The sequence below is a fragment of the Helicoverpa armigera genome, chromosome 14, assembly GCF_030705265.1.
Source record: "Helicoverpa armigera isolate CAAS_96S chromosome 14, ASM3070526v1, whole genome shotgun sequence".
Taxonomy (NCBI): Eukaryota; Metazoa; Arthropoda; class Insecta; order Lepidoptera; family Noctuidae; genus Helicoverpa; species Helicoverpa armigera.
Genome location: NC_087133.1, coordinates 1,046,690 through 1,058,251, shown reverse-complemented (window position 1 = coordinate 1,058,251; position 11,562 = coordinate 1,046,690). Strand labels below are relative to the sequence as shown.

The window sequence follows — 11,562 nt, the reverse complement described above, 5'->3', positions numbered from 1 at the left end:
AATCTATTGTAGTTTTTTTTCTCATTGTGTTTTGGCGCGCATTTTATCACGATACTGTCAAAATTTTTGCAACGTTTTGATGTTCAACTGTCAATCAATGTTTTCTTAAAATGTGGATGTGATTTTTGCTGTCATATTAGAGTCAGATTACTATGTTATTACAATTTACATCAAACAAATCTTTAAAAAAATGTGTTTTTTTTATCATAGCATTCCCAGCTTAGAAGTGGTAAACCTAGAAATGAGCATAGCAAATATTTTTATCTAAATCTGCTAGTAAAAATAAAAAGAAACAAAATCGAAACTCCATCAGAATTAAACGCTTTTGCTACCAAAAAACTGTCGCCTATCCAAAGACTGACCATTCACACTTTTTCTGTCTAAAAGTACCAATAAAACCAAATTTATTGTGTCCATACAAATTAAGTGGCTTGACAATACCTCTCTACGACAATAGAAACATACCACTGACATTGAAAATTGAACTCTAACTCCTAAAGTTAAGATTCATATTTCATTGTGTCGTATTAACGAAATAGGGTTGACAAAATGGCCTACTTATCTCCTTACTGATTTTAAGTGAGTTTAAGTCGTCGATAACTTTGTAAAGTGATAGCAGACATCTTTATTGACATCAGTCAGTTTGTCACTGATTTTAGTGTCTCGAGTGACCGGCTTGTCACTATAAGGCGTAAAAAGTTACGCCTTTTTTGTCAAGGCGCGTGACCGGGGCAGGCGCCGTGATGGTACTAGAAAAGTTGAGTTTTTTAAGCTCGATGTACGATGTAAAATGTGTTACATATTTTCCAGATATTACCTAGGTAAGTGAATAAATATCTAGCTGAAAATTATGATAATTGATGAAAACATAGAAAAACAAAACTATTTTTGAAGGTTTTCTAAACTCACTTTATCAGACTCAAATTTTATTTTCGCCTTTCGCCATCGCCCTTTGACTCTAAATAAACGCACTGCTTACTTCTTTTAAATGGCAGGAAGCTAAAATTACGTAAAAGTGTATATTTAATTGTACTTAAGTACCTAAGTTGTTAATGTCCTTTATCTACTTAATTTTCGATCTCTTAGTAATTAAAAACAAAACGATTAGATTAGGCTGTTTTCCCCGAAGCTAAAAAGTAATAAACCTTTAGAAAAAAAAGCGGAACCAAATAGTTTTTTCGCCAAATTTTTATGGGTTATTAAAACAAATTAACGTCCTAGTTTCAGTGTAAAAAACAAAGAGATATTTATTAGTTTTCTAAGCAATAAAATTAGTTATCAACGCTAAATCTAAATGGTGTTTGTGAAATACTGTCTACTACCGTACAGATGAATCGTTAAGATATTTTGTAGACGATGGAAAAAAACTGCAATTATGGGTGTCTCCTACTTTCTTTTGACGAAAAAAAAGTAAAAGATCTATTGTATGAATGCAGCGGCCCGTGCCGAAAACGGAACAATATTTATCTATAAGTGACTGCCTATGGTAAAACTAATAGTTTTCACCTGCATCAGGTTTATGCTGCTCATTGAAAAGTTTTGCATTTCAAAAGGACTTTAAAAGAATACAAAGTTCTTTAACCGATTTCTAAAAAAAGGAGAAGGTTTTCATTACTGATTTGTGTATTTTTCAGGAAATAAATATTCTGTAACTTTCACGTGATTGCCAAACGATTGAAATACTACAGTTTAAGGTGGTCTTATTAAATATTGTTTGCGGCCACACAAGTGAAGTCATAAAACATTCGGAGAGGGGCGGAGCACCGGGGCTCTGCCCCACGCGCCTACTCAACGATATGCACGTGCGGTCACTTCTGGCGATACTTTATGAGGATTTTTTTAATCAGAAAAGTATTTACTGAAGTACCCAGGTAAGGAAAGGATGAATTAGATGGGTACCTACATTTTAGGGTCAAAGATTATGTAAGGTCTTGCATAGTGGAGACTTGCAGATAGATTTAACCTATCGGCGGAGAGTAGGTCTAGTTTATTTTCGTAAGCCCCTTTAGAAATGGTGAAGGAAAACTTTGTGAGGATAACTGAAAAATACAATAAATTCGTCAACTTTGTGTAAATCGAAGTAAAGGTAAAATCATTAGGTATAATTTTCTATTCAGAATTACAAAAAGAAAGCTGGACAAGATACATTTCTTTCTATCATCATCAGTCTTTTTCTAGTGGTCCACTGCAGAGCACTGGCCACTTTTCCTCAATTTCAATTGTACCTACAAATAAAAAAAAAACCTCAATGATAATTCCACAAAACCCATCCAAAGCGTATATAACCTTACACGTTTTAGAAACAAGTAAAAATAAATAAAAGCCACCCCCGTCTGACGGTGGCGGCGTGACAAAGGGATGCGCACGAGTCCATATGTCGCGTGCCTCGTTAAGGCAGGCTGTTGGAAATCTATCGAGTTCTTTTACTATTTTTCTTGGTAACGCTATAGGTAGGTGAGGAAGCTTTTATAGACTTTCGTGGATTTGGAACTTGGTTCAAAAGTAGCCTGAAACCTAATGTTATACTAAAAAAAAGTTCATAAGATCTGTTCTGAAGATTTTAAGAAGATTGGAACTTGGGTCAAAAGTAGCCTGAAACCTAATATTACATAAAAAAAGTTCATCGATCTGTTCTGAAGATTTTACGAGATAGAGTAATTGTTATCATCCATTCGTCCATTCTACATCCACAATTGAAAATGTTTTAGGAATCTTGAAAGAGAAGAGGAAACCCCTAAATGGTGCTTTTTGGATATTTCAGGGAATCTAAACTAAAGGATATTTATGAGGATTTAAAGTAGACCTGCAAAGTACCTAACTATAAAGAAGGCATAACCTTAGATAGATGAAAAAATCAACAGCTTTCAGCTATAAACATCATAACTGTAAAACAAATTACAAACAGAAATAGCTATTACTTTTATCTTCACACGATTGTATGAACATCCTGCTAAACTTGTTAAACCTTGAAATCTTAAATCACAGGCTCTATAACGTCAAAAGGAAGCTATTTATTCTGTTGTACCTTTTTTCAGTACTTCTCTAAAATTATCATGGATACAATCTTTATTTTAACCCCAAAATGGTTAGTCTTACCCATAATCCATATGTTGTTTCGGAAACCGATTATCGTTTCAATATCCTGTTTATACAGTCATTCGGAAATTTTCGAATTATGTTCAAATTCGCGCCAAAGCCTACCCTACTTCCTGCGCCGGCGCACGTGTCCTGTACATGGAGAACAAAATGAATAGCGGAGGTGACATGACAGAAAATTGCCTAAGAAAGTAGTGCGCCAAAATACGGGTTTTTGGGGGACGAGGAGCGTTACTGTTATCGCCCTTGTACGCCTTCTTTGGACCCAAAAATTTTTGGTAATACCAAAAATCGTTGACAGACGTCGCAAAGAACCCGAACGTCTCGTCAGGCACTCGTTACTGATCGTTTTGATCATGCACACTGTATGAATTTGACCTAGAAGGGCGCGCCTGACCTACCTTTAATAGACATCTCCGCTCATCTTTCCTTGCTTCATGATCCTGCACCAAACAATACACTTTTTTGCGATACGACATTCAAATGATAGTACTACCGACTAATGAATCCCATTTCTATCCCTTTCTTTTGTATAAAATATCTTTAAAGTAAGACAGGGAGGGTGAATATGACAGTTGGCTTCGTATGGCGTCTGCCGTCACCATATGTTGCTTGAGGTTTCGAAAATTACCCCCAGTCCTCAGTTCATTTTGAAAATGGCGATATTTACATCCGTCAGTTTTGTCTATTCATTACGTATTGTATGACACGCGAACTATAATCGGGATGACGGACCTTGTACCTTTGAAAGGGTCTGCAGAAATCGTTGGATGTTGAGGTGCTAAGTAATCGGATTCAAGTATGTTTTTTTAGTGGTATGTAGTTGGTGGTGATAGGTAAAGTTCTGTGTTTCGAGAAATTATAAGTACAAGACATTGGTTACTTAATCATAATAGGACAGTGCTAACGGGACTTTCAATCAATGAAGTTCTTGGATGTAAAATTAGAGATAATACAATGTATCTTTGGAAATAATTGGGCAACTGCCTTAGATGGTTGCAAAAACATAGGCAATGTGAAAGGATAGTTTACACGGCAGACTTTTGGAATTTCAAATTATAAAATACTCAAGAAGGATTATATTTTAGAAGTTGAAACTAATTTCAAAATCCTTATTAAAATCGTCAAAACTATCCTACCCCTATTGATAATTATTTCTATTATTTGATCCATAACCAATCAAAAGTAATAACGCTACCTTAACGGACAATTATTTTCAACCCTTGAATGGTTTCAATCGAATTGAAAATTACTGGCTCGTGTCAATTCACAGTTATTGGTAGAAATAGAAAAAAGTTTTTTGTTAAAATATAGGACGATTGTAATTCATGATTTTTGTTTGTTTTCATGACTTGATTAGGTTTGGCTTTGTTTCTATATTTTAACCGTTACTTAGAAGGCAGCGTGAGTGGGTTAATTTTGTTGCAAAATGATTGGGTTGGAAAATAAAAGTGAACCTTTATTTCTATACTTAAAACATATTTATGCCGGTTATGTATTCATCCAAATAGGTAGCTAGAATCTCAAATTAATATGAGAAAATATCGACGCGTTAGAGTAAAAACTTCATAAACAACTCAAGTTTTAAGGTAAAAGAAAGGGAAAAGCAATACAAAATAATTTTAAATTACATTTCTGAGGTTTCACTCTTAAATAACGATATCTCTATTGGACAAAAAGTTGCAAAAGTACAAAATTGAGTCTTTCTAAATAACATTGTTTACAGATTGTTTCGCTTTAATACTATTTCCATTAGGTATAATCCTACCTTTAACATTAACCCTTCATTTATTTAAATGTTTGTTTAACAACACAATAAAAAGGGTAACTTAACGTCTTTTAAACTACATAAACTTCGAGAGAAAGTTAAAAAAAAAGGCTATAATTTCGTAAACTTTGAATAAATGTTCCTAACTAGTTTAATTTTGGTAAAAAAAAGTATCATCAAGGTTAAAAAAAGGTGATCAGTCGGATCAAAGGCACCGATGTGGTTAAATAGTATATCGTTATAGATCGAAGCGCGAACTAACTATAGTGGACTAAATGGCCGTTTAACCCTTCGGCTGTCCTTTGAGTCTGAGACGACAATTTGAGACGGGTTTGCGTTTTGATTTAAGTTGTAGTGATTTAAAACATTTTCTTAGTCTTTGTAATTTCTTACTCACTGTTAGCTGGAGATTATTTTCCCATCCTGATATTTAGTTTCTTTTATAGATATTTGCTTCTAGTTCCTATAATAGTAGCTTCATAACATGGAGAAAATAACTTTCCCATGTCAAACGAATTAAAACAGTCTAAATGCTCAATTATTCAAAAAGCATAGTATTTTTTATTATTAGTTAGGTATGGCCCAGAAAGTGGAAGTTTTATATTTTTCATTGAAAAAACATTTCGATTTCACTAAATAAATATCGGCACTCTCTTTGTATCTCCAAGTTATAACGTAAACGCAAACCATCATGTTTTTAACCCGTAAAATCACTACCCTGAACCAAAACTTGATGAAGTCATTTAGAAGCAAAAATCCCATGTTTGTTTAGCATTAAATATTATAATGGGGGCCTAAACGACCCACCTATGGTAAATAAAGGGTTGACTCCGAATTTATTAAGTCAACATTTGTTTGATTTTTTGTGCATATTTGGCTATTACATTTTTGATGCGTAAATAAATATGGTGAAGAGATTTAGTTTAATAATTTGGAATTTTACTGTTATTTTATGGCTTAATCAGTTTATGAATGTATGCTTTGATTGACCTGGTCAAAAAATGGTTTAATTAGGGCAATAGATCTAGTCTCAAGTTATAAATAATTGCATTCTTTAGATAATACTCTAATTACCCTTTTGTTTCATACCTACTTACTGCAACTTCAGTTCTTTTTTTTAATTTAATTTAGTCAAAAACATCAACCGAGCGTCAAAGAAAGAAGATATACATAGGCAAAAAAATATCAATACTGTTTCCAAATAATTTTAATATCTTTGCCAAAAATCTTACACAGAATATGTCAGCGCGGTCATCAAAAATGCCATAAGTCAAAAAATTAGAAATCTATCAATTTCCTGAGCACGGTAGCGCGACATCCCGCGGCGTGGCCAGTGTCGGCTACCGCGGGGTTGCCACACCAAAAAAATCGATTGATTTGCAAAAAAAACATGGCGAACATTTTCACTTTCTGAGGTTTCGATTTTGCACGCCCACTCAGTAACGTATCGTGATGTTGATATCCTTGACGGTTTTTTTTCTAAAATATTATTATAAAAATATGTTTTGAATTATTCTTGTGTAGGGCGAACTTGGTGCAGAGTTTTTTTAAATAAGCTGTATATCTAGACTACATACGCCTGTTTTTACCAAAAGCGTTGTAGTGTCACTTTCTATAAGATACTTCACTAAATAAAAGTAATGAGTGTCTCTCAATAAACTCTTGACCAATGTAAGAGCATTTTGTCCTTTCCATCCTAGTATCAATATTAAAAACACCACTATTATCATTAGGTAAATAAATATAGTTTACTCTACCTCGTTATACCATTTCACAAAAATACAGCAATCGCGGTACCACCCAAAGAAATAAAGTCATTTTCACTCATTATCACCAGCCAGTGACAATACATACAAACGACTCGCAATAAGTATGATTTGCATCTTAAAATCACAGGAAACACTGATTAAGTTATTATTTTAATATCACTGATGTGTGACAATCAAAGCTGATTTTTACAAGCTTTTTATGTCTTCATCTTGTTTGTGAATGACATTTGATGGTGTTTCTGTGTGATGGTAATGGTCATTTGGCAGCATATTAGCTGCGATCCGTGGTTTTACTTGCGTCTTGAAGATAAAGAAGAGAAAAGAGTATCTATGGAGTTTCTTGCCGGTTCTTTTATGAGACCCACTCTTTGAAACCGTGTAACTAATTTGACGTTTCGCCAGACCTCTCATAGGTATATTTGAAAAAAAAAAGACTGCCTTTGAAGATAGGTAGTTACTATTTTCGAAGTAGCACTGTATGTTAACAATAATTGGTCAGGTAGTAGGCATAGCTTCACCTACTTTTGTGTGAAAAATTTAATGGCAGTAGAAGACTGGAACAAAAGCCAGTGTATGTGAGATTAGATAAATACTTAAATCTATAATCGTGCTGACAAACAGATTGACTTTCGCATCTTTGTAAGCAAAAGGCATAGTAAATGTAGCGCCTCGTACCACCTACAACGAAATGATAGCGCTGTAGGTGGCTTTGATCGCTCCAAATTGAGGCAAAACTTACATAAAAATAAGTCAATTAACAAAAAAGTTCCCAATCAATTGAATAAAAAACCTTTTTTTACTTTGGCAACCGCGAATAATGACACCGCGGGTCGTCCGCGTTCTTTTTGAATTTCGAACAATGGCCTCCAACAGTTCGCGCCCAAAGAATGACATATAAAGAAAAATAGATAATTTAGAAAAAAATACTTTTGTACTTATGCCAGTTCTGATACAGGCTACCGAATTTACAGATTAATTATATAGGTGGAATTTTAATTTAATTAATGTTCAAGGGCAGTCGTGTTAAGAATCGATGATTTAGTATACTAATGACTATTTTAGACAATATTGAAACTTTTTGAGCTCAATTTTTAAAGGACAATGCTCATAAAGTATGAGAAAAAAACCCAGGCCCGGCGCAAAAGAAATGTAACTCAAAATATAGGTAAAAATAAGTAATTAAATATTACATAGGGGGCATTATCGAAATCAGTGGCTATATGTGTGAAATTGCTATTCGAATTTTAACATCTGCGGTACATTGCTACTCAAGATTTTAGAGGTAACATAATGTATTAGTAAAAGGAACAGCAAACAGATACAGTTGTGGTTTAAGAGTGTACATAATGACATGTTTATAGCAACTTCTCCACTATTCTACCTACTTTTACAAGATAATAGGATGATAGAACTAAAACAGGATTTGATTGTACTTTTCATTTTAATAACAACGCTTAAAAGTCATCGATTCTTTATTTCTAACACGACGAGATCCAAAAATGTTGCGGGATGCGCGAACTGTTCCTCATGTCTAGCCCACCCTAAGTAATGTAAAACGCTCATGACTCGATGACGTGGGCGCTGCAGCCTGTACTTCGGTATTGATTTATCTTTTTGGAGAAGCTTATTACTTGCCAGATTCCTTGTTTGTTGTTTCAGATAGCACTTTAATTAAACTATAAGCCCCAGCTGCTCATGTAACCCCTTTAAAAAATCAAATAGCAATTTCATACATTTAGCCATTGATTTCGATGATGTCTCCTATGCAGTATTTCATTACTTATTATTACCTATAATTTGAGTTACTTTTCGTTTGCGCCGGGCTTGGGTTTTTTTTGAGCATTGTCCTTTCTTAATTGCATAGGAATATTAGCAATACTTGCATAATAATTTCCGAGGTTTTAAAGTATTGTCGTTAACCATATATTCATTTAAGATATAATACAAGTTATTATAATTTATGAACGTGAAGTAAAGTGAAGTAAATCCTACACCAGGTGACTTGAAGTTCTAGAACAACCTCTATATAGAAAATTTAGAAAAAACATCTCTGACAACGTCACAGAAATGTCTGACATCTGAGCTGAAGAAAATATCGAAAGCACCCAAAATCATTTATTTAAACAAATTACCAGTATGATGTAATACAGAATCTCTTAGAAAACCTAACAGTGCCTATCTGGGCACCAGTTAGTGGGAACTCCAAGAATTGCAGAAGGTAAGATATGAAAATACACTAGAATTTTAGTAAGTAGCGATAAGGGTGAAGTCATGTCTAAGGGTGCGTCTACACATTGCATGTAGCTGGAGCAAGTTAACATGCGCAAGTGACCCGCGCGCACGCAACAGAACACGCGTTTGGGTAGCCTGCTTTGGTACATGCTCGAGTCGCTAGATCCACAAGTTGTTTAAATGCCGTGTAGATGCACCCTTAGATTAAGAAGCACTCCGCAGTCGATCCGTGCGGTGCCAATGATGAATTCCTCCGAGTTTCGGAAGGCACGTTAAATTGGTGGGTCCTGGTTGTCGTATGCAAATTATTGGCCGTCGTTATGGTTAATGAGAAGTCTGACTACCAGTCTTACCAAAGGCTTTCGGGATGCTCACGTAACTGGGTTGAGGTGGTCACATATATATTCCCTCCATGTAAAACACTAGTATTCCGATTAGACTGAAAGTTGGTCTTAACTCAGGAAAAGGCTAGTCAGTTTACGATGCTTCTTGGTTCCATTTCTTCCCTTAAAATGGTGCCAACTACATACATAGATAGTTGATAGCTCATTAACCTTCCATATTCTTCTCCGATTCAGAAGATGACATCGCAAATAGCGAAAGATTTCGCTAAGCAGATGATGAACTCTGATTTCGACCAGTTCATGTTCGAGACTCCTGTCGGCCTGACCTCTGTGTCCTCGGATGCGTTCAGCAAGAAATCCGGAGATTCCCACGTAAGACCTCTAATCTCTTGATTCTTCTGGCTTTGACTGTGATACCATCATCATTTTCCCCTATTGCTGTCCACTGCTGAACGTAGGCTTCCGAGGACTGACGATTTGAGGCAGGTGGCGGGCAGTGGATGGCCCAATACCTATATGGTTTTGGGAGGCCTATGTTACTTACTGCGTCACCGTCAGTTGCACAAAGACCCATTAAAATAAAAGCTTCATTAAATCTACTGCTAACACTTTTTATCTTGTTGACAAAGAATGAGTCAGCAATAGATTTAAAGAAGCTTTAATGGACCTTTCTGAAACTGACGGTTAGAATGAGGAGACCATATTACTTATGGTAAAGTTTACAGACGGCAGCAACAATAAAATACCTCTATATGCAATTTGCAGCCAGAAGAGCCTAACTCCGATTCGTCGATAGCAAGTGGGTTCAGTCAGTACAGCAACGACGTGGAGCGGTGGCTAAGAGGTTCCCCTACTGAGAGCACTGGTGTCCAGAACAGCAGGTATCATCATCGGCTTACCTTCGACTAGCCTATGGGTCCGTTCAGACAGACCGGCTCCGATCGCGTTCTTTTTCTCAGTCTTGGAGACGTTTGGCTCCGATTGCAACTCTTTCAGCCGACCGGAGCCGATCGGAGCCGATTCCGGTCTGTGTGAAAAGAAAAATGCGCGCCGATGCTCTCCGAGCTGGTCTGCCTGAACGGACCCTATTTCTAACTATGTTGGGGTCGGCTTCTAGTCTCACCGATTACAGCTGAGTACCAGTGTTTATGTACGTGAAGCCTATCTGACCACCTCAACCCAGTTAAATACGTGGTCAACCCGATATCCCTTGGTTGGGAAGATGGATTCAGACTTTTTGGCTTCTGACTACCCGTAAGGACTACTAATCTTACGTGCCTTCCGAAACATGGAGAAACTCATGATGACAAGATGGTTACCAAGTGGCGAGCCTTGCTAAGCTTTATCATCAATTTACCCGTGCGGCTGTTATTTGGCTACGATCTCCTCATTATTAAAAAAAAAAACTTTATTCTATTAACAACTCACCTTATCCCTTGCGCTGTCCACAACATGAAACCAACCTTATTCCCTACATTTTAAAGTTCAAATTCCAGAGTGATAGTAGTCCAGCGCTCGACCCTTGCTCCGTCGACGTCTCTGGCTACGAATGGCATGTGGTACTTGATGGCCATGGCTCTGCCACTGTTTAGCAACACCATGCAATGGAGATGCACGCCTAGGTAAGAAAAACTTTCCCCCTAAGCGAGTAGGCTAGAAAAACTATAAGCTAAATTCACCCGAACTTGAGTCTCACTCGTACAATGTTATAGGCTAAGAAAATAGGCACCTACTCAGTACGGAACCCTTTACTCTCCGCTCTATAAAGATGTATTTAAATCTCTAAAGCTAACACTGCCACCTATTGAGGCTTTTCGGAAACTTTTTGTCGTTGTAGAATGCAACGAAGAAGGTCCAAGACAGATCACCTTACAGAACTTATTGTGCTACGTAGTTAGAGTAAGAAAAGATAGATGGCGCTTATCACAATACTACTCGTTTATTAGACAAAACGTATTTCTAAAAAGAAAGAAGTTTATTAATATGATTAAAAGTTACTTCTTCGTTCTTACTTCTTTAAAATGTTAAGATTTATTTTTGATGAAGTTCTCAATATTATCTTTTTATTTTCAGTAACGTGCTGAACGCCGCAGAGCAATTCTTTGGTCACTTATCTCAATACTGCGAGGTGGCTCGTGTTCAAGTTAGACGGCTGGCCCAGGACCACGTGGCTAGGGACCTGTTCGCCACAGCCATGGACATTGTCCTAGTAGTCTACGCCATTGGGTTCCTCGTCCTATCTTTGTACCAGGCATCCATCATTGGGTGAAGGTTTCCCATTAAAGTGAAGTTCATAAATGATAGGTCAGTGTGTTTTGTACTAACAAGTCTCTTAATAAACTATGGGTGCAAA

The 11,562-nt window shown here is 36.3% G+C and overlaps 1 protein-coding gene across 2 annotated transcripts; it reads left to right on the top strand.

Moving 5' to 3' along the window:
- The first annotated feature begins 8,697 nt into the window (after positions 1-8,697).
- LOC110382972 (uncharacterized) lies at positions 8,698-11,562 on the top strand. Of its 2 annotated transcripts, none has more exons than XM_049836956.2 (5): positions 8,698-8,851; positions 9,447-9,581; positions 9,975-10,090; positions 10,706-10,831; positions 11,283-11,562. In XM_049836956.2, the coding sequence occupies exons 2-5, from the start codon at positions 9,447-9,449 to the stop codon at positions 11,476-11,478; spliced, it is 573 nt and encodes a 190-aa protein (XP_049692913.1). In that variant the 5' UTR covers positions 8,698-8,851; the 3' UTR covers positions 11,479-11,562. The 2 variants fall into 2 exon arrangements, with proteins under 2 accessions (XP_049692913.1, XP_021199351.2); XM_021343676.3 differs by having other exon boundaries at positions 9,444-9,581.

Coding starts and splice junctions, on each gene's coding strand:
- LOC110382972 (XM_049836956.2), top strand. CDS start 9,447: ATGACATCGCAAATAGCGAAAGATTTCGCTAAGCAGATGATGAACTCT. Junction 10,091..10,705: donor ACTGGTGTCCAGAACAGCAG/GTATCATCATCG, acceptor TTCAAATTCCAG/AGTGATAGTAGTCCAGCGCT. Junction 10,832..11,282: donor CAATGGAGATGCACGCCTAG/GTAAGAAAAACT, acceptor TTTTATTTTCAG/TAACGTGCTGAACGCCGCAG.